General features: G+C 36.8%; 1 protein-coding gene across 1 annotated transcript in view; it reads left to right on the top strand.

Moving 5' to 3' along the window:
• The window catches only part of ARHGAP15 (Rho GTPase activating protein 15), a 759,615-nt gene that overhangs the window by 153,129 nt on the left and 584,096 nt on the right, over positions 1-22,390 (top strand). Inside the window, exon 6 of the mRNA XM_056117651.1 lies at positions 11,393-11,482. Coding sequence (XP_055973626.1) covers positions 11,393-11,482 — 90 coding nt within the window. The remainder of the gene's footprint in view (positions 1-11,392; positions 11,483-22,390) is intronic.

The following is a 22,390-nucleotide window of genomic DNA, read 5'->3' as shown; positions in this document are numbered from 1 at the left end:
AATTAATGCAAAAGTATGAAATATCTGCTGATTGTTTATTTGGGTATAACTTAGCAGTAAAGCACTCTCCTTGCACATGTAAAGTCCTGCATTCAACAGCCAGTGCTTAAAATAAATAAATAAATAAATAATAGTTATAGCTAGAAATAATTTAAGCAGGGGGGAAAGGTGAAAAAGTTTACTTCCACCCACAGTGGAAAAGGAACATTTTAAAGCTACATCACAAAAATAAGCAGGAATGGGACAAATGACAAGTAAATATAGTAGATTGAAGAGAAATTAATGTGGTTCAGGTTAAAAAGATGTGTTTCAGCATATGAAGCTATGACAGTGTGTTTCATCTTCAACACTATTATGGATTTAGCATGGCTGATATGTAGAACAGAACAATGAAAAGAACTTTGGGGGGTGCCTGAAATGGCAAACTGTATATCAGTAGTCAAAAATTGTACATTTTTTGTTTCAGATGGTCAAGAATAAGGATAATTAAGAATGTGAAGGTAAAGAAAATAACAGCATGATCAGTAAAGACAGTCAATAATGAATATGAAATAATATTGAGAAAACAGTGATTTCATTGAGGTGTCAGAGCTACATCTTGATGATATTGTTATAGTACTTAACAGGGAGATGTTTGACAGAGGAACAACTGAAGAGCTAACATTTCACAAGGAATGACCTAACTTGACACCAGACCTAAACCTGCAGGAAGCATATGGCTTTGAGAAATATGAAAATTATTCTATTTCTAGTGAGGAACCATTCTTTTTAAAAGTTTTTTTTTAAAGTTTTGGGGTCACACTTGATGAAACTCATAGATTACTTCTGGTTCTTCACTCAGAGACTACTCCTGGCAGTGTTTGGAGAACCATGTGGGATGGCGGGGATCAAATCCCGGTTGGGGCATGCAAGGCAAGTATATTGCCGGCTATATTTCTCTAGCCCCCAAGAAATCATTCTTAGAGCAATAAACTGGGGTGACTAATATGAAGTAAAAGTAAAGTAAAGTAAAGGCCCTCCCGTTGATCATCGATTTGCTCGAGCGGGCCCAGTAACGTCTCCATTGGAGACTTTGTTGTTACTGTGTCTGGCATATCAAATACTTTTGGTAGCTTGCCGGGCTCTCCGAGACTAATATGAAGAGGGAGAGAAATATTAGTCAGTGAAAAGAAAGGTGGGACAGAAAAAGTGAATAGGGTTGAATGCATTAGCTTTCATGTGGCAGGCCCAAATTTGGTCCCTGGAACCACATATAATCCCTGAAGCTCCATCAGTGTTCAGTCCTGAGCACAGAGCTAAAGATAACCCCGGAGCTTCATTTTATCCAGCTAAAATCCACTGGCCCTCTCACCCACCAAATAAAAGAAATAAGGAAGAATAAAGGTTAAAGAAGAATTTGGAGACAAAATGTCTCCATAGGTGAAGGAAGGAGGTTGTATGAAGGATCAGCAGAGTCTAATAGTAAGTGGTTCGAGAAGAATGTCAATAGAATTGGAAGCATCTTTGTTAACATTGTTTTTTTGCCACAGCCCATGGCTCTTGGGTCCTAGGGCACTACAAGATCTGTGCTCAAGAATGACTTTCAGTATCATTTGTTAGGGAATCATGCAATATCAGGGATCAAAATGAGTCCTCCCAAATCGAAAGCATGTACTCAGCTCTTTGAGAACTTTCTCTAGTTGATGCAATCTTACTGTATTTGTTGATGTTAATGGTTGTAATCAGCTAAGAGAAGGAACAGAACAGTAGAATGGATAACACTATAGAATCTAGGTAATAACTGTAAGGACTTAGATGAAATTGAGATAAAGTGATGTAGTGGTTGATGCTTACTTTCTTCTTTCTCTTTGAGCTGGAGTGAATAAGCATAATTACAGAACAAAGGATATAATATTATTAAGAGGAGACTGAGGGGTTATGGTGCCACCAGCAGGTCAATCTGTACCTGTGAGGTGAGAGCATCAGCAGCCTGATGGCGCCTTCAGACTTCCAGATATCCCAAAATTTCTGTTGTGCCTTTGGCCAGACCTCAAAAGCTTGGGGAAAAGTTCAAAGTTTACCAAGAAAGTAAATGGCCAAAAGTTAGGTATGTGGGAAACACACCCACAAACCACCTCCAGCTCAGCTATATAATTGGAGGCATTGCCTCTCTGGTTCCTGATTGAACTGCTTAATGGCCATGACCCCAGAGACTCAGAAACAAATCTCAAAACCCAGCGGCTTTTGGCAGAAAAGCGTCCGGTCCCTGCAGTAGGTTACCGGTGCTGGGCCACCCCAGGTGGGAAAGGTTTTGTGTCTTGGCCTGTTCCCCCTGGTGGCCTGGTGGGCGCCATCCTCAGAGGCCACTGGATAGTCAGGTTTGGGTTTGCAGTGATGAGACACATAGGGCCTCAAGGGATGGACGTGGAGCCGGTCCTGTCCTCCCCACCCCAGTGAGACCCCAAGTCATCGCCCACAAACGGCCTCTCTGGCTCCTGATCAAGCTGCTTAACAGCCATGATCCCAGAGACTCAGAAACAAATCTCGAAACCCAGTGGCTATTGGCAGAACTGCTTCTGGACCCCAGAGTAGGTTACTGTTGCAGGGCTACCCCAGGGGGAAAGGGTTTTGTCACTCCATCTGCTCCCCCTGGTGGCTCCGTGGCCATCTTTCTCCAGAGGCCATTGGACAATCAGGTTTGGGCCCACGGTGACGAGACATTTTGGGCCCCAGGGGATGGGAATGGAGCCGGTCCTGTCCTCCCCAGCCCAGCGAGACCCCAAGTCATCGCCCACGAATGCCCTCTCTGGCTCCAGATCAAGCTGTTTAACGGCCATAATCCCAGAGATCAGAAACAAATCTCGAAACCCAGTGGCTATTGGCAGAACTGCTTCCGGAGCCCACAGTATGTTACTGCTGCAGGGCTACCCAGCGGGGAAAGGGTGCTGTCCCTCCACCTGCTCTCCCTTGGTGACTTGGTGGCCGCCATCCTCCAGAGGCCATTGGACAGTCAGGCTTGGGCCCTCAGTGATGAGACATGTTGGGCCTCACAGGATGGGGGGGTGGAGCCGGTCCTGTCCTCCCCACCTCAATGAGACCCCAAGTCATCGCCCACGAACGTCCTCTCTGTCTCTTGATCAAGCTGCTTAATGGCCATGATCCAAGAGACTCAGAAACAAATTTCGAAACCCAGCGGCTTTTGGCAGAAATTCATCCAGATCATGCAGTAGGTTACTGTCACTGGACAACCCCAGTGGGGAAAGGGTGTTGTCCCTCCACCTGCTTCCCCCTGGCGGCTCCATGGCCGTCATCCTCCAGAGGTCATTGGACAGGCAGGTTTGGGCCCACAGTGACGAGACATTTTGGGCCTCACGGGATGGGGGTGGAGCCAGTCCTGTCCTCCCCACCTTAATGAGACCCACGGATGGCCTTTCTGGCTCCAAATCAAGCTGCTTAATGGCCATGATCCCAGAGACTCAGGAGCAAATATTGGAACCCAGCAGGTTTTGGCAGAAATCCCTCCATATTTTAGTGTTAAAATTTCAGAATTTCAAAATCGCTTGGCCACTACTGCGGCCACATGACATCATATGTTATTCATAACCAGCAAGAGAAAACAAATCATCTACTGGTGCCTAAAAAAAATTTTTTTAAAAAGAAATGAGGGAGACTGAGAATAAAAAGACTGGAGTAAAAGGAAAATTCTAAAATAGGAATAAGACTGGTTGTATTTGCAAAGAGAAAAAAACTTTGAAGAAAAAACTTAATATTTCTTCCTCTGAAGTTAAACAGGGCTGGAGCGATAGCACAGTGGGTAGGGCGTTCACCTTACAAGCGGCCAACATGGCCGACCCGAGTTCGATTCCTCCGCCCCTCTCGGAGAGCCCGGCAAGCTACCGAGAGTATTCGATATGCCAGACACAGTAACAACAAAGTCTCCAATGGAGATGTTACTGGGCCTGCTCGAGCAAATCGACGATCAACGGGAGGGCCTTTTTACCTTTACCTTATGACTTTCTTCAGCACTCTGCAGCAAGTGACTGGCTGGGAAATTCTGATACTTTCATTGGCCACTATCATGTAATAGTACAGATATTTTTAGACAGGAAGACAAACATCACAGATCCATGTCAATGAGAGAAACATAAAATGCTAATTTTAACATTTTAATCTGAAGAAGAAATTATCTGATTTTGGAGTTGTTGAGTTTGTGTGAACAGGAAAGCATGCACTGTTGTGGAATCAAGATTGTTGCACTTGCAGTCAGATAGAAGTCAACTCATAGCTCAGGACTTAAGCACATGACTTTATGTAAGACACTTAACCACTGCCCACTTGGGTTTCTTGAGAAAATTTGAAAGCAATAATAAGTGATAATTCTTCCATGGGAGAGCTGATAATTTGACATAAATTATAACTTAGCATAAGGCATATGGGACATAGTTGAGGTTTTTATTTGTTTATTTTGATTCTACAGACAATAAAAGTGAAATTAATAGTGGCAATGCTTTCCTGAGATTCTATTCCTTTACTTGTGGAACTCACACATATTCCTGAAGAAGGTGTGATCTGCTCATTCAGGTCACACCTCCTACATGGGGTCCTCCCACACACCTGGCTGCTCTTTGGGTATAAATAATTTGTGGTGTCAGGGATCTCAACATAGATGCTAGGCACAATAGGCTCCATACATGTTGGCACTAGAGAATCAAAGCTTCATAATGCTAGGTATACACTTTTGTGGTGGAGTCATCTCCAACCTCCTCCATAACATTAGATCTACAGGATAGGTAAGTCCTGTTATGCAGTAGTATGTCTATTGAAAGTTATGCCATACTGTATACTTAAAAATCTCTTCAGATAACAGATCTCAAGTTGAAAGAGATCTCAATAATTTTTTTTTTAATCTGGAGTTTTCTATGCACAGTCAATATCTCAGCTAAAAAAGGTGGTCATTATTTCAAACTTTGCCAGTAGTCAAAAATATTTGTTAAAAACTAGGGAATTATGGTAATAGTATTGTAGAATAGAATGAGATGACTGTGTAGAGTGGATTGTTAAATGGAAGAGAGGTGAAGAAAATTAGTTGCAGAACCAGAGAGATAAACCAAACATGTAAGGAAGTTAGACAAGGAAGATTTTCAGAGACTTGGAGAGTGGATAAAAGTCAGTAAGCTTCAAAGTTTATAAAAGATATAACAAGAGTGGGTAGAAGTAAGACCTACACACACAAAATGATGTTTGTTTGCAAAATGAATATTGCTTAAGTAGAAAAGAGTTTAAAAAAGTGAGAATGATGAATCCAAGAGATGAAGAAAAGACATGATCCCATGAAAGTACTTTCTGAAGGTGACTAGACTGATAGACAGGGATTATATTAAGATAAACACAAGTCTCATGTTAAAACCCTAGAATTACCATATAATCCCTAAATATAATATTAATACCATTTAACAGAGCTACATAGAACTAGATGTTTAGAATCCTAGAAAAGCTTAGATTGTTCCTTTACCCTTAGGTCTACTCTAATTGTCTTTTCTATCTAGAATATGTTTATATATAAATTATTTTAACATTATATAATGAGTAAGGTGATAGAGGATACTTAAAGGAAGAGTTAGCATCTCCTTTATCTTGGAGTCCAGTAGCTTTAAGGCAACTGGCTAGCTCATTACAAATAATAGGTATAAAATACATTCTTATTGAAAATCTCTAAGATGCCTGAAGTTTAATCCATATCTGAATCCTTAAATGATAACCTTTTCAAATCGCGAAGCAAAGATGGTTTAAACATTAAGCCAAGTAAAAACCTTGTCACGAGATTTGAAATTTTAAGATGCCCAGGACTTCATTCCAAAACACTAAAGCTAGTTGCATTTTGGTGTCTTTACTTCATTCATGAATTCAGCAAATATTCATTGAACAACTATGTACCAGGCACTGTTCCATAGACTGGGAAAAATAGTATAAGGAAAGGCAAACTAGGCTCCATCATAGGGAAGTTAATTCAAGTTGGAGAAAAACAGACAGCACCTAAAAATATATATGTTAATTTCAGTTGGCTGCAGTGAAATTAAACCAAGTAGTAAGACAGAGCAGTAGGGAATGCTGGAATATAGTACTTTGAAATAAGATAGTCAAAAAAACCTCTGGCAGGGTGACATCTAACTAGAACCCAATGAATAAGGAGTTTTTAACCTATATAAATATTGAGAGGTATTCCAGATAAAGAGGTCGTACTTTAGGAAGATATGGTTTTAAAGAAGATAGGGGACAGTAATATAGTACAGCAAGTAAGGTGTTTGCCTTCCTGGATAATCCATGTTTGATCCCCAGAATTGCATAATGTAACTCCTAGGGGTGTACTGCTATCTGGAGTGCAGAGCCAAGAGTAAGCCCTGAGCAAGTCAGGTGTGACTCCAAAATAAAAAATAAATAAATCAAATTTATTTTATAATTGATTCATTCTGTAATTATATTCATTAATCATAGTAATTAAAGAAGACAGAGACAAGATCAATATGTCTAGGCTAGAATCCAGTAAGACTGGCTTCTCTTTTCTCAAAATGTTACATCTATTAAAGTAAAACTGATAATTGTGTATGAATAGATCCTTTCTCTTCCATCCAGGCCGCCTTCCTCCCCCCCCCACTCCTATCCATTGCAGTGCTATTTACAATAACCAAGATATGGAAATAACCCAAGTACCCAGTGACAGATGAGTAGATAAAGATGCACATGTTGGGATTCTACTCAACTATTAAAAAAAAGAAATATTGTGTTTTGGTGTAACGTGAAGGGAACTGTAAGGGGGATCATACTAAGAGAAATAAGTTAGAAGAGCAAAGACAAATATCAGATGACCTCACTCATATGTGGGATAGAGAGAAACAAAGCAGGGGAACAGAGAAAGCCAAGTAGCAACAAATCCTTGAACTCTGACTACGGACCTAAAGTTACCTGAGGAGAAAGGTGAGATTGAAGGTGGGAATGGAATTCAACAAAAGTAGTTAAATCATTGATGGTTTCACAAAATGAGACTTTATTCATATCTTAAAAGCTAAGTAATCTGCTTTTTTTTAAATCTGAACATTTTTTTTTTTAACAGAAGGTCAGCAGGAATTGGAGTTAACACATCCTTTTTATAACAAACTAATCAGAACGCAGAATGAAAATTGGGGGGGATCTTATATTATGGTCATTATTTAATTATTTCCTTACTAAGCCCTCCCTGTGCCAGGATTTTTTTTTCCTCCAGGGTGTAATATATATATATTTCAAATTGCTGTCTAATATATCTGTCTGGTAATGAGTTTGTGGGAAATAATAAAACTGAGAAGATAATTATTTGCTTTGAAGTAGCCCAAAAGCATGAGGAACAGTTCACTTTGAGATGAAAATACTGAACAACTCTGCAGATGAAGAAACTGAGGCACCACACAGATACATAAACTGAAGCACCACCAAAAGAAAAGGACTAGTGGTAGGAGAAATTAAAGCTTCTGATACGAATTAGAAAGAGTCTATCAAGAATTGAACATTTTCATTGTGACAGTAACCAGATGAACTTTTAATGCATGAAGAAAACTTTAGGTCAAATAATTTGAGAATTTATAAATAACCAAAAGCCATTTTCTTCTTTCCCTCTCTGGGGAAGTCTGTGATCCCTCTTGAACACATATTTTTATCGTTCTTATCTTTGCTCACATTTATAAATCTGTCTATATATACATAGCTGTGTTCCTGATTTTCTACATGTTCTTCCTTAGTTTTGTCTAATTGATTTGGAATTTTTTCTTAATGTAACATGGACATATTAATAGTCAAGTTTTATGCAGTTCTAAGAATCAGCATATGTATAAAAATACAATAGAGAAGGGCTTGGAACATAAGGAGCACATCTTAAAATAATTTCACCTTTTCTCCCAACTGCATATGTATTTTTCAATTGTAACATAATATCAATGATTATTTTTGTTGATTTTGGGTATGCTATAATTTAAATAACTATATAAATAATTATTGAAGAAGTAGATTGTCTTAATCTTTTCTGTTCAATTTATTTACCCATGAATTACCTAAGTGTATAAAATCTTTGAGGGTGGTCAGGGGAGCCCCTGATGGCTCTTCCCCTAGCTGCCAGCATTGGGGTGGGCCCAGTCGCTCTGGCAGCTAGGACGGCCAGGGCCGTGGGGCAGAAGGTGGAGGAAATGACGAGGGCCAAGCTGGTTGATTGATCAGTTTCCATTTATTCCATTCTCTCACGTACCTGCCCCAGTCTCTCTGAACCTCCCATTCTGGTCTCATACTGACTCTCATTCCCATCTCCTCTCCATCTCGCAGCCTGGTTGCCTGGTCTCCTGGTATTCTCTCTCTCTCTCTCTCTCTCTCTCTCTCTCTCTCTCTCTCTCTCTCTCTCTCTCTCTTTCCCTCTCTCTCTCTCTCTCTCCACATGCCTGCTCCTATATTCTTTTACATTCTTCTCTCTCTGTCCCCCTTGCTAGTCTCTCCATCCTCCGCGGTCCATCTTGCCGCACTGCTCTCTCTCCTCTCCAGCCCTCTTGTCTCTCCAACTCCCCAGCACTCTGGGCTGACACTGCACCCAGTCAGGTAGCAAAATCAACATAAGAAAGCCCTTCCTGAGGGCCCACCAAGTTCAAAGGTATTGAACCTAAGATAGTCCAAAGCCCTTCCTGACTGCCCCAGGCAAAATACCTCCTAAGGTGGTTTTCTCTTTTCCTCAGTCCAATAATTATCAACTTCTTAATACTAGTTATTTGTGTATGGACAAGTAAGAGATACCATTGAGACTTCTAGGGCAGCTCTCCTGGGAACATCTTGCCACAAACTCAGATTGCAGTGCTCAGGCCAAATTAATTATTCCTAACCCTAGCAGGGTCCAAATCTAATTATTACTTCTTGGATCATGACCATATTTGTCCATGACCAAGCTCTTAACTTATAGTTAAGCATTATGGCACTTTGGCAAGGCCCATCTTGATGCCAGGGTAGCACATACCTTACTGCTTATCCTGGTTCCATCCAATCTCTCCTCAGGACCCTGCTTTTGGGGATACTAGGAAGTAAAGGCAGCTGAGGCTTAAGTGAGAGAACAGATGCCCAGGAGGGAAATATCACTGAGAGTCACATTACAAAAGCGTGTCTTCATGTGTCCATACAAAAAGGTCATTGCTCTGAATAAACTATGCAAAAGACTTAGGGAGAAGAGAAAAAAATATTTACAAGTCAATAGAGCACAAAGAAAGAAGTTATAAATAAACATAGAGGAATGGGAGCACTGTGATGGGAGCAACCCAATATACCTAAACTACCTGGGGCTATGCAGGAAGGACAAAACAGTGTCATCCTACACCTAAGTCCTTACACACTACATCTTCCACAATACAGTGCATGCAAGTTTTAGAGGATAGGTGAACAAAAAAAACTACTTTACTATGTTAAGCATCTATAAAGAATTATCCTCATCTTAGGGACAGAGTGATAGTACAGCAGTAAGGGTATTTGCCTTGTATGCAGCCGACCTGGGTTCTATCCATATCGTCCCTTGAGCACTGCCAGGAGTATTTCCTGGGTGTAGAGACGGGAGTGATACTGAGTGCCAATAATCAAAGAAAATTATGCTATAAACACAATTTAATGTTTTAACCTCAAATTCATACTGATAAAATTATTACCTACAAATATTAGAAGATATGTCTGTTAAAATTTCAAGGGATTTGATGAAAAATGGTTTGAGAAAAGTATTGAATTTATCTATAGAGAAACCTAGTGGAGTTCAGAACATGAGAAAATAGTAGTCCTCATTGAAATATGGAATACTTTCCATGTAGAAGAAGACATTTCCTCTATTATTAAGATTTTTGTTTAATGTTTTCAGCTATGCAAATGTAAAATTATGTATGTTTTGTTGTTAAATAAAAATAAGAGGCAAATGTGGATAATAATCCTATAAATAATTGTTGTCAATTACTGAAATAAAAACACATTTAAGTTGTATCTTTATTGTGTTTTGGAAAAGAAAACACACTTACTCTCTCTTAAATTATATTTTTTAAACAAATATATGCATAGACTTTTGCTCATATTTTTATTAAAGAGAAAATGATCTTTTAAGTGTCACAATGGAAACTTAATAATGTCTTTAGTTTGGTTCTTTCTTCTGTTATATTGAGATAAGATTGATAAATGATTTTTTAATTTTTTAAATTTTTTTTGCTTTTTGGGTCACACCCGGCGATGCACAGGGGTTTCTACTGGCTCATGCACTTAGGAGTCACTCCTGGCGGTGCTCAGGGGACCATATGTATGCTGGTGATCGAACCTGGGTCAGCTGCGTGCAAGGCAAACGCCCTATACACTGTGCTATCGCTCCAGCCCCAAGATCGATAAATGATTTTGACTTGTTATATGCACATATTGTGAAATGATCTTCATTTGGTCTGATTAGCAAACATATCACTTCAGACTTACTATTGTGTGTGTATTATATCTGTGTGTTATATAAAAGTGTTGTAAATGTTTAAGATCTGTTCTCAACAGTTTTGAAGTATACTATACAATGACAATACAGCTACTTTCCTCTATATTTGTTTCCCTTAATGGAAATATCTTTCATCCCAACGTTATGACTGAAAGACTAATCCTTATAACCATGATCTTGTTTTTTGTGAATTTGACTTAAGTGACACATATAAGTGTGGTCAGGCAGTATATTCCATGTGTCTTTCCCTGTCTGTCATTTTCCTTAACTTGAGTCTCTTAAACTTCATCCATGTTGTCATGTATTTGTCACACATAGGAAGATTGCTTCTTTTTTAATCAAATTTAATTCTTGGAGGGCTTCCAAGCTTTGCTCTGGGGTCCAGGCTCCCTCCCAGAAATACTCAGCCTGGCTATACTAATCAAATGTTTCAATACTGTGCCCAGTGACACAGTACTGCTTGTGTCCATCACTGCTGAGGGACACAAGGGCAACACAATAATGGTGTTCAGAGAAATGTGTAATGCTGGGAATCCAGTTCAGGAACCCACATACAACAGGCACATGTGCCAGGCCTTTCATCCATCACCCCTGCCACAGTTTCTTACTGTTTTTGTGGTTGAAAAGCTTTTTCAGTGTCTGTATTTGCGTATATGTATGTGTGTGTATACTATCTGTGAACTATATTTTCTTTGGTCATTTACTTGCCCACAAACATTGCTCCAACATCTTGGATTTTGTAAATACTTCTGCCATGTATGGGGGAGTTCAGATTTCTCTTTGAGCTGGAAAATAAAGAAAAAGAATTTATAACACAAATACATATAGCTTCTAATTAAAAAGCAATTAATTTTTTGATATGCCATTAATGATGTTACAATTTTTTGACTTTTATTTTATCTTTGTTTATAGAAAACTGGGCAGAAGCCAGAAAGTGTGGATTTGTGTGGAGCTCGTATTGAATGGGCCAAGGACAAATCAAGCAGAAAGAATGTCTTTCAGGTAAGGATGCTGCATATATTCAATTAACTTCTTTTCCTCCTATGTGTGAACTCTCTGGGATAATCAAAATAAAAATACTTTGCTATATTTTATATGCATGAACTAGTTGCATGAAGGTCATTGTGACAAACTGACTTCTTTTTAAATCTATTTTGGGTTTGGTTTTTCCTATCACTTACTGTTGGTAAATAAACAGAAAATACATATTGTGTATATATAAAAGTCATTGAAACAGGTGGTGCTTTCGATATATTTGGAACTCAACCATAGAGTATTTATGATTTAAATATTTATGATTTAAATAGATTTAACACAGTATTTTTAGGGTCAGAGTGATAGTATAGTGGGTAGTGCACTTTCAGGCATGTATAAAGTAGTACTCAATATTAGGATAAATTATTCGTATTTATTGGTATTTTTGCTTTCAATCATAAATTACATATACCTATACAACTTAGGGAGATGGAGAGAAGAAAACTGAGCATGGGTGTTTTATGTCATATAGTTTATTTTTTGGTAGTGACAACTATGATTAATAATTCTATTTATATTACATTGACTAGAAATAACCACATGACTCTTTGAAAGGAAGGGATCTTTGAAAACATATTTCACATAAATTCTATCAAAATGTTTGGTGAATTAATAATTTTACAATATTGAGATTTATTTTTCTATACTTATATAAAATCTAAAATGTTAGCATTTAATAAAACCAACTAATTTAATACATTTAGTGTTATCAATTTTTAACCAAGGACTGCTATATTCTTGTAACTATCATTTTAAAGTTCTTCTAAGGACATTTTGTAACTTGAAGTAAAATCCATTTTGTTTTTAAATGCATTGTTGAAATTAATATGTGTGTCTCATAAACATATTGATAAGTATTGACATTACCAGTCTTGATAAAAGTATTGAACATCTCCTGTCTGAACTCTCAGTAGAGGCAAAAACTGCTTTGCAATTTGTGCTGCATTTTCCAGATGCTAGTTGATGTTTCTCTAAGTAATTCGGACTAAAGTGAACTGAAAACAAAAAAAGTTACTTTAATAATTTTTTGGAATGAATTTTTTTCTGATTTTAGTTTTATTTAATTAGGCATCTATCTTTATATGAATAGGGTTTGATTTTACCAGAAATAAAACCAAAATAAAATAATATAGTGTTAGAAAGGAAAAACAAATATGCTTATGCAAAGTGACAATTTCAAAAATTATTAGAATATAGCTTTACAAAACAGAGAAGAAGAATGAATTTTGTTGTAGAGCTGAGAAGATAGTGTAAAGATTAGGGCCCTGGTTTTGTATGCATTCTTCCCTTTCCCCCATTGAGTTTGATCCCCAGCAAGACAGGCTAAGAATCATCACTGAGTATAGTCCTAGTGGCCCTTAAGCATCACTGAGTATGGTCTGGAGGCCTTGAATACCATAAGTTCCAGGAATTTAACCAAACAGTCCTATTGGTTGAGAATTGTTCAGTGTGGCCCAAGTGCTCCCAAGTATCATAAATCAGATATGTTACCTGTCTCCTAACTTCCTACTCTTTTTATTCTACCTCATGAAATGAAAATTATAGGTTACAGTCCAGAATTTATTTAAAAAAATAGATAATTATATGACTAGCTCTGGATGAGGCAGGCTAAGAGATTTTTATATTAAATATTGTGAGTTTGGCATCATAATCACCAATGTAATAAAATAAAGATATTAAAATTTTGAAATAGCTACAATTTTTGGACAAATGAGAACCTTAAATATGGGCTAAAATAATGTAAACTATTTTCAATTCCTTCTGAAAGACTAACAAAGACAAGTTAGATTACAGTAAGTATGACATTCTCATCCTGTAAATACAGTGAAGAAGATACTTATCTATAATTTTTTATTATTAAGAACAAAAATACCTAGATGTAAGGTTAAAAGTTTAAGTTACCTGTGCTGATGATATACTTTATTCTAAACTTGCATGATTAACTACCTATCCAACTTCTACTAAAATTTACTTGCTTTTCACATTTCTGAATACAGGTAGGTATTTCCAAAGATAGTAAAAATATCCCCAATTTTGACAGCTTTGCAGGGTCAGAAATCTTGCCAGTTTTGTGGAAATTTAGTGTTTTTAATACATTTCCTTTTTTTGTCCATAATCCTTTTACTTTGAGAAATAAGGGATGATTATAAGGACACTGTAAATAACAAAGTTAAAGAAAGAGTCAAGTTCCATTTGCTTCCTCACTGGGTGGTGGTGAATCCTTTGATTTTCTTATCATGTTGAAATATTTCCATCACCCGAACACATGAGCTTAGGTAAAAGTTACTAATAAGTATTCGTAGATACAGACGACAAGAGCAAGCCTTTTGAGAGGAGTGATATAAATAGCTTTAGAGTTCCGTTAACAAAAAAGCACTGGGAAGGATTTGCCAGAGAGTTAAATCTAGATGACTTGCATCAATATTTGATTAGATACATTAGCTGGTCCAACTCTCAAATGATCAGAATAAACATGATTATATCTCAAAAACAGGGCATTAAGGCATTGTTGGGTATTTGAGTGTGTGTGCAAAGGTTTCATTACCTACAGAATAATGAAGTGCTCCTTTCTGACTGAAAAAAGACCATCTCAGCTTCAGCTGATGTGATACATTAGAAATAGCTTTAGAATTCCAAGTTTGAATTAGGCTTGGTATTCAATCTCAGTCTATGAATTATAGATTACAGATAGTAAATGACTATTGAGATTTTTTTGTTCAAGAAAAATCAAAGAAGAACAAAATTAGAAATAATTTGAAATTTGAAATCTGTCTTTTAAAAGTTGATGGATTACCAATTATATGCCACATAATTACAATGTCTGTAGAGAAGTCAAACTTAAAATGGGTAGGAAAACAAACAAAAAAATTACATGCCTGAGACATGCTTGGAAGTCTCAGAAGCACACATTTGTGACACCCCAAAATGGAAGGATTTTATTATTTTGTTCATGTATATATGCCACTGGAAATTTGACTTGTTCATTTTCATTTTGTATTAAAATCTATTCTTCTTTCAAAGTCTTGTTAAATTCTTGACATGGATTCAATCTTATTTGATTGGTAACATTATAATGACAACATTAATTAATTATTAAGTTTTGGTACTTGGCAATTCTCAGTAAATCAGAATGATGCTTATTGGCTGAGTTTAACACATCTGCCTGTTTTATAAAAAAAGGTCTTTAGCCTCACTTGTACTTCTTAATAATAAATGATATATTTAAAAACATCAAAAACTTCTGTAAAGTAATATGTAGATATATATATATCTATATATATAGATATATATAGTATGTGTTAAAAATTGTAAATATACCTATAAGCTCCTTTACAAGTCGTTGATGTATATTCCTTCAGCTAAGAGTTTGACTTCAGGATTGGGGCCAGCATTTACACACAAACAAACACAAACAAAAAGAAACTGGGCATTTATAAAAAGTCATACACATAGTAATTTAAAGCAGTCAATGTTCATTGCTGCTAACTTTTGTTTAATTCTACAGTTAATCTAATTGTCAAGGACCATCACAAGTTTGATGTAGCTTAAGAAAATATTTAGCAACTGAGTGATTTGTAATGAACTGTGATACGAGTTTTCTTAGTTAACTTAAGAGCAGCACTAGGTCTTCATCAGGCAAGAAGTGAATAAAAAGATTTATGTCCAAATCACATGTTTTAAACATTCCTGCTAAGTGCTAGTTTGCTCTTTGGTGTTTAGCCTGAAATTTAAAGCATTGAGGATTAAAAGGATTACAACATAATCTTAAATAATCCTAAATGTCATTTACAGAGAGATAGCTGTAATAACTAAATAAAACCATGTTACAGGAGAGCAGTATTGTCAGGAAGTATCAGAAACACAGCAGTGCGTGTCACCCTAGTCTTTCCTTGCCAGTACTCCAGCATTTACAAAGTCTTTCAATAGGGTTTCAACTGAGACTTCAAAGTATTTCTTTAAAAAGCTGCAGGGATGATAGTATAGCAGGTAGGGCATGTGCCTTGCACGAGGTGCCAACTGGGGTTCAATCCCCAACATTGCATATGGTCCCCCAATCACCTCCATGAGTAACCCCTAAGCATCACTGCGGGGGGGGGGGGCGGGCAGAGGGGGAGTTAATTTTCTAAACTAGTTTAAAAGTTGAGGAAAAGTCCCCACCCCACCCCCAGCCTCCACTCCACCCCCACCTCCAGGCTTTACCCAAAGATAAATCCCTCCAAAAATTAGTACACAGTACACAACTTCTAGTCTTGTAAAAGTTGTGAAAAGAAAGAAACTTTTATTTTTCACCTAAGTCTCCCACCTTCTTTTAAACAGAGGGCTTTTACCACCAGGTGTAATTCCTGAGTGCAAAACCAGGAGTAAAACCTGAGCTTCGTAGGGTATGACACAAAAAGCCAAAAAGCCAAAAAAAAAAAAAAAAAAGTAAACTCTTAGTTTAATATTTTTGAGTGCCTAGGAAAAGAGTTTATAATATGGATATTAAATGTATAAATGACATATTTATAATATAGTTATATATAAATCATGCATATATTTCTTTTTAATTTTCTCTTTTTAATTCATATCTTGAATATCCTTTATCTCTGAATGTCTATTACTTTTTTCTCTTCAAAGATTATACAAAACTTTATCTCATTGTTTTATGCTTACTAAACCTGAGAACTGGATGTTTTCTGGTTCAGTGGATACTAAGGACAGTTGTATTTATTTAATAAAAAAATATTTTCCATAAAAATCTTCAGAAAAAGTTTAGATGAATCATACAGAGGATTAAGGAGTTTGCCTTTGCATATATTGATCCAGTTTCAATTTCCAGCACCCAATATGGTCCCTAATGCACCACCAGGTATATGAACATCACTGGTTGTGGTGCCAACAAAACCCACTCCCACTAAATAGCAAATTTAGATATGTGTGCCTATGGTGTAATTGATGTCAAATTGATGTCAATCAAGATGAATCCACTGTGTCACACAAATTTCTTTTGTGTTGATGTGGCTCTGTAGCAGTGCTCAAGGGCTATTCCTGGCTCTGAGTTTAAGAGTAAGTCCTGGCAGTTTGCAGGTTAGCAGGTAGTATTGGAGATTAAACAAGGGTCAGTTTCCTGCAAGGCAAGCACCATGGCTCCTAGACTATCTCTCCATCTGCCTAAATTCCCTTTTGTAAATAGGGGTGAAAGAATAAGAAACTAATCTTAGTCATTTTCATTACATTTACCTTTTTGTGAGCTAGTGACAAGTTTGAGTTTCCTCAAAGTTAAACTATTTAACCATAAAATTTAAATAGGCTCATGTATAGATAATATGATTAAGATAAAATAAGTTCACTACTAATGAATTATGGCTGGTTATAAATTCATCAGTTACTTGCTTTAAAAGCCAAAAAAAAGGCCCAGATGACTTAAGAAAATGTCCCTTCTGTTTCCACCAACACCAATTTATAGCCTCAAGAAAATTCATGGCCAGATTTCCTGGATTCATGTACTTTTAAATATATAAAAAAAAATCTCAGGGGAACAACCCTGTCCTTAAAAGTAAAGCAAATCTCAAAATGGATTTATCATTACTTGAATTACTTTTCTTACTTTGGATGGAGTCTTCGAGCTATAATGTATATTAAACATATTCATGTGCTATTTTCCATGGATATACTTTATATTTAAACATAATTTGATTGCTCTTCCTGATCTGAATTTGTCTTAGCTTAAAATGTTTAAGTACTACTTAAGTTTGTTAATGCAGATATAATTTAATAACATATTGGAAAATGTCATTTTAGGCCAAAAGGAAAACTACTGGTATTTTGCTTTTATTCATTTCCTTGTGTTAAAAGTGGTGGTTTAAAAAAAAATCTTTGCTTCCCCAAGTTTCTGTTTCATTTTTCAATGACTGTAGTCAGACTAAATGCAAAAGTATGATTCTTCACATTCATATATGCATTAAAGTTTAAGTAAAGCTGGTTTCACTATAGAGGCTTACAAGGCATATGTCTTAAAAGGCATATGGCATTAAAAATAAACCAGGCTAAGAGCAGCAGTAATATATAATACTATTGTGGATTTTGTTTGTTTCTAGTGTATCCCCATTATATCTAGCTCATCTGTCATTCAGAATGCACAGCGCTAAAGAGCTCAGAGTATGCAGATATGTGCACTAGTTTGGATATGTCTGTTTCAACTTTTTGTAGGATCTAGAGCAGGATTCTGCTTCCAATTTACAGTTTTTCCCATCAAAGAACCTACAAGTCACAGTTCTTCCTTTACCTGCCTCCCAGTTTGAAAGCTGCTATGAAGGACAGTTCTTACTACACATGTAATCAGTCATCATGATTTCTCACATCATCTCACAGCATTTGGAAGGAAATCCCAGATGTGGCTATCAGAAAAAATTGACTAGGTAGGAGAGGTACCTGCCTGTGGAATGCGATTCAAGATTGTTACTCCCCCTTTTACTTTTCTCAACTCGCCTTGAGAACTGAACCAAGAGATTGAAATTTTGTACAGTGTGACAGTATCATCATTCATTGTGTAACTAAGCATGCACCTTCAAATCTTACATAATTATTTTAACTGTCATATTCATTTGAGTAGTTAATTCATGTAATACCTAGTAAACGAAAGTGAACTAATGTCATATACCAACTGACTCTTTAAGAGAATCATTTTTCCCTGGAAGCGTCCACTAAGGTCTTGAGGGCAAGTGGTAAGAGGGAATCTAGAGACAGTATAGCAATTTGATGCCCAATGAAGGAGGGATAATATTAACGCATATATACCCCCTACTGATATGTCAGGACAATACATATTTTTTGCCTTATTGAAGAGAAAGAGATGTGATTATTTTTATGATTTTGGTTTTATTTTTGCCTGTGGGATTACACCAAAGAATTTTGATAAATGTAGTGATATAATTTTATAATTGGGGTTTGATTTAGGAATATTAATGTCAGGGTGTTTAAGATTTACTGCACAGGAGAAAGCCTGAAGGCAGGGAATAAAATTGATTGTAAGAATTTAAGGTGCGAACTAAAGAACAAGATGAAAGAAGAAGCTGAAACCAGTTGATGGATGAAGCTTACACCTCTAAACTGAATGTGCCTGCTCATTCAGATCATGGGACTGGGGAACTCCTGATTTTTTTGGAGGTTAATTTTTAGAAAATCACAAAGTTTTTCCCTGTTTCTTCATCTATCTTATCAAATGTAGGATTAATATGCATTTGTTAGAATCTCACAATACTATTTGGAAAAACAATAGCAAGTGCATGTTACCTGATAAATTCATGAAGCTGAGTCAACTGTGATGATATGTATTCTTTTTTGGGGGGGTCACACCCGGTGATACACAGGGGTTACTCCTGGCCCTGCACTCAGGAATCACTCCTGGCGGTGCTCAGAGGACCATATGGGATGCTGCGAATCTAACCCGGGTCAGCCGTGCGCGCAAGGCAAACGCCCTACCCTCTGTGCTATTGCTCCAGCCCAATGATATGTATTCTTGTACTATTCATTATTCCAACAGTAAAGACAATAACGTTGCCTCATTTCTTTTAGAACTATCATGAAAGTAGATAAAATTTTTAAGATTGCAAAGATTGCTATCACCATGTTAATGGACTTTAGTCCCAAACTAGCCATTGTAGTCCCAAACTACATTGTAGTTTCTAAAATAACCTCCGATAATTATAAAGGAAACTGTCACCTTAGATTTTTATGCTTCTTACATTTTTGTAGAAGAATGAATGTGTGTAACCTAATGAGTTTAGATCATGAATTTGCTCCTTTCTCATTGCCTTCTTGAATAGATGATTCTGTTTACTTTAAACCTTTAAAATAAAATCTAGATTTTAACGAAAACTAAAACCTGATTAAATGCAGCATTTTACCTGTATTCATTGCATCATATTATGAGTTCCTTCTTTTTATGAAATACATCTTGGTTCCTGATGTTTGGACAATCTCTATGATGGCCATACACAGGCTCGCACCGTAGTTACCTCTATCCACAGAACCAGAGAAAGCCTGGCAGCTTCATGAGATTTTCCAGGCCATACAAAAGCTGAATAAAAACAGCAATCACTGACTGTGGGATGGTTTTATAGTTTTTGAGTATAATAATAAAATATTATGGTTCTTCATTTATGATTTTCATCTTATAAAATATGAAAGCTGTTGAATTTACACATGCAAGTTAATGTTCAATTGAATTAATTTATTTCATATCTAAGAATTTCTTATTGTGTGTTTTTAGTAGTGGCTACTCATGTTTATTTCATGCTTTTTAATAGTAGCAAATAGAAAATAGGAATATTTTTGTTTGGAGGTCCCATCTAGCCACACTCGGGGCTTACTCCTGAGTGTGCTCAGAGATCACTTCTTGCAGGGCTCAGTGGATTAATCCTGGTTTGGCTGCATGCAAGACAAGCACCCTCCTCATTGAACTATTGCTTTGGCTCGCATATAGGAAGAATTTATTCCTTAAAACTGGTACATAATAGATAGGATCAGTAAATGTTATCACATTCTACAGCTTGTCCATAAGAACAATACAAGGTAAACAAAATTTGGTGTTTTTGAACATCATACTGATGTCGGTGGGCCCTCAGATGATTTATGTGACCCGGGTCGGTCACATAAATCATCTGAAAATCATCTGAAAGAGATGGTCACTTTCTCCCCAACCGCCTCTGCCACCTGGAACCCAGGGTTACTGGGTTCTTGTCTCGCTTGCAGAAAGGAATTTCAGGAGTAGACAAGCAGTGAAGTAGAGCTGATTTTATTTGGAGGTATTGAAGGGGAGAAGAGCGTGGTTGTGGAAGTGAGTGGAGAGAACAAAAGAGTGTAAAGCACTCAAGAAAGAACGCAGACTTCTCCAAAAATGGAGAGAGCCCCTACACACATCCTAGAATTACACATAAAAGCATGAAAGTACATATCTCAAGAGGGGAAATGCGGGCGACACATGTGCTCGGGCACCACATGTGCTCCACCATGTGGGCACAAGCAGCACCTGGGCTCAGTCAGCATATGCACACCCTTCCTTTGTTCAAGGTGGCCTTTAGAGGGTTTCTCCAACCTGCCCCCAGGTGGGTTGGTTGCTAAGGAGGTTACCAGGGGCGTTGGGAAAGGTGATGGTCTTTGAAATTCCTTTTCTGGCCTTTTGTTCCTGCAGGAGCTTCTTTGGGTCTGTTGCTGGAGCCAGGTGAAGGTCTTATTAAGCCTTAGTTCCTGTTTTCTTATTTTCTGCAGGGCTGGCTTTTGTCATTGCCTTGGGAGGGGACCTTCCCTGTCTACCTGCCTACATCAATATGATACTGGCAGAAAATATTTCTGATGCCATTTGGTTTTTAGAAACATAGGATAATGAGACTAGATCTGAAGCTGAGAAGAAAATATATGTTCATGAAGTTGATAGGTCATAAGCCACTGAATAGGAGAAAAACACTTGCAGTGGTAAGCAAAATACTCAAATCACAGATTACTGCTAAAAACAATTTAAAAAAATAACAAATCAAACATTTATAAACAGCTTTTATATGAACTCAAGAAAAGGGGAAAACTTCATTTAACATTAAAGAAAAAAAAATACTAACAGAACTGGAAAAGCCGCCTACAGAGCCTAATACAGAAGTGTTCAATATATGAGTTGAGCATATTAGAAAAAAAAATAGTAGAAAATATTTAAAAGTGAGGATATAAAACTCTGCAATACAGTTATGTATTCTCAGTATTTGAAGAGACAGAACTGTTCTTTGATCTTTACAAAACAGGATGTTGAGAGATAACTTTAAGTGGAACAATAAATGTGATGTTTGATGTTGGGGAGAAATCAGGAAGGAAGCTGTTTGAACTGTTTTCAGATAACAGATAAGAATGAGGTGGTTTGGCCAAGAAAAGGATATTCACTTCAAGGGTCTAGCTGAATACTTTTTCAAGAGAGCTATTCAGTTTTTGGACATAATCCCACCAATTTGCCTAACATTTCATCTCCAGCACAAGATTCTAATAATCTGCTCCCTTTGAGAACATATGCAAATCAACAAATTCCTTTACAAATCATAGCAAATTGATTCTAAAAGGAAAAATAAATTTAAAATATTTTTAAAAAACACTATTAAGAGAATTCTTTTTTGGGAAATAGTGACCTGGATAATTTTTAGTATTGTTTCAGCTTAAGTTGAATGATGCTTCATTTTCCAGAGTCACCATGCCAATGATCAAGTAGATGAGAAGTTTCTGATATTTGTGATTTATGACATATATGAGATAAGTTCACGAAAAGGAAGGTTATGTGCCATTCTTTTGATGTGCAGGATGTACAATGAGGGTGGCAAGAAATTATATAAAACTCTTTTCTTTTGACAGTGGCACTAGAGCATTAACAAACGCAGATGTCTTTTGTCCATCAGAAATGAAAATATTTGATTTAAGCCACAGGCATTTTTGCCACAATATCAAAATGAAATTCAAAAGAAATCCAATGTTTAATGAGTAAAAAATAAATATTAGAAGGAGGGGGTAAATATTAGAAAGCAACTAGTACCCTCAAAATATATCTGATGTATTTTTTTAATGAATGGCTTTGTTAAAATGAAATCTGTCTTTTTACTAAAGTCAGGATTGTTTCATTAACAGGAAATCTCAGAGTTATTGTACATAATACTGCATTATTCATAAAAGCATTGCTGCCATCTGGTGGTTCCTGGATGTTTAGCACCAACTTCACTGATTAGATTTTGTCGGGTGATCTGGGGAGGTATTCCAAAGATTGCTTTCTTTAGAGGGAGAAATATGAACACGAATTCCCTGACTCTTGATGTATTTCACCTAATGGCAGCCTTTTCTCTGTCCTGTCATTGGCTAAAAGAAGTGGAA

This window comes from Sorex fumeus, unplaced genomic scaffold, assembly GCF_029834395.1.
Source record: "Sorex fumeus unplaced genomic scaffold, SorFum_2.1 ptg000035l, whole genome shotgun sequence".
NCBI classification, from domain to species: Eukaryota; Metazoa; Chordata; class Mammalia; order Eulipotyphla; family Soricidae; genus Sorex; species Sorex fumeus.
This window is presented reverse-complemented; position numbering and strand designations above follow the sequence as displayed.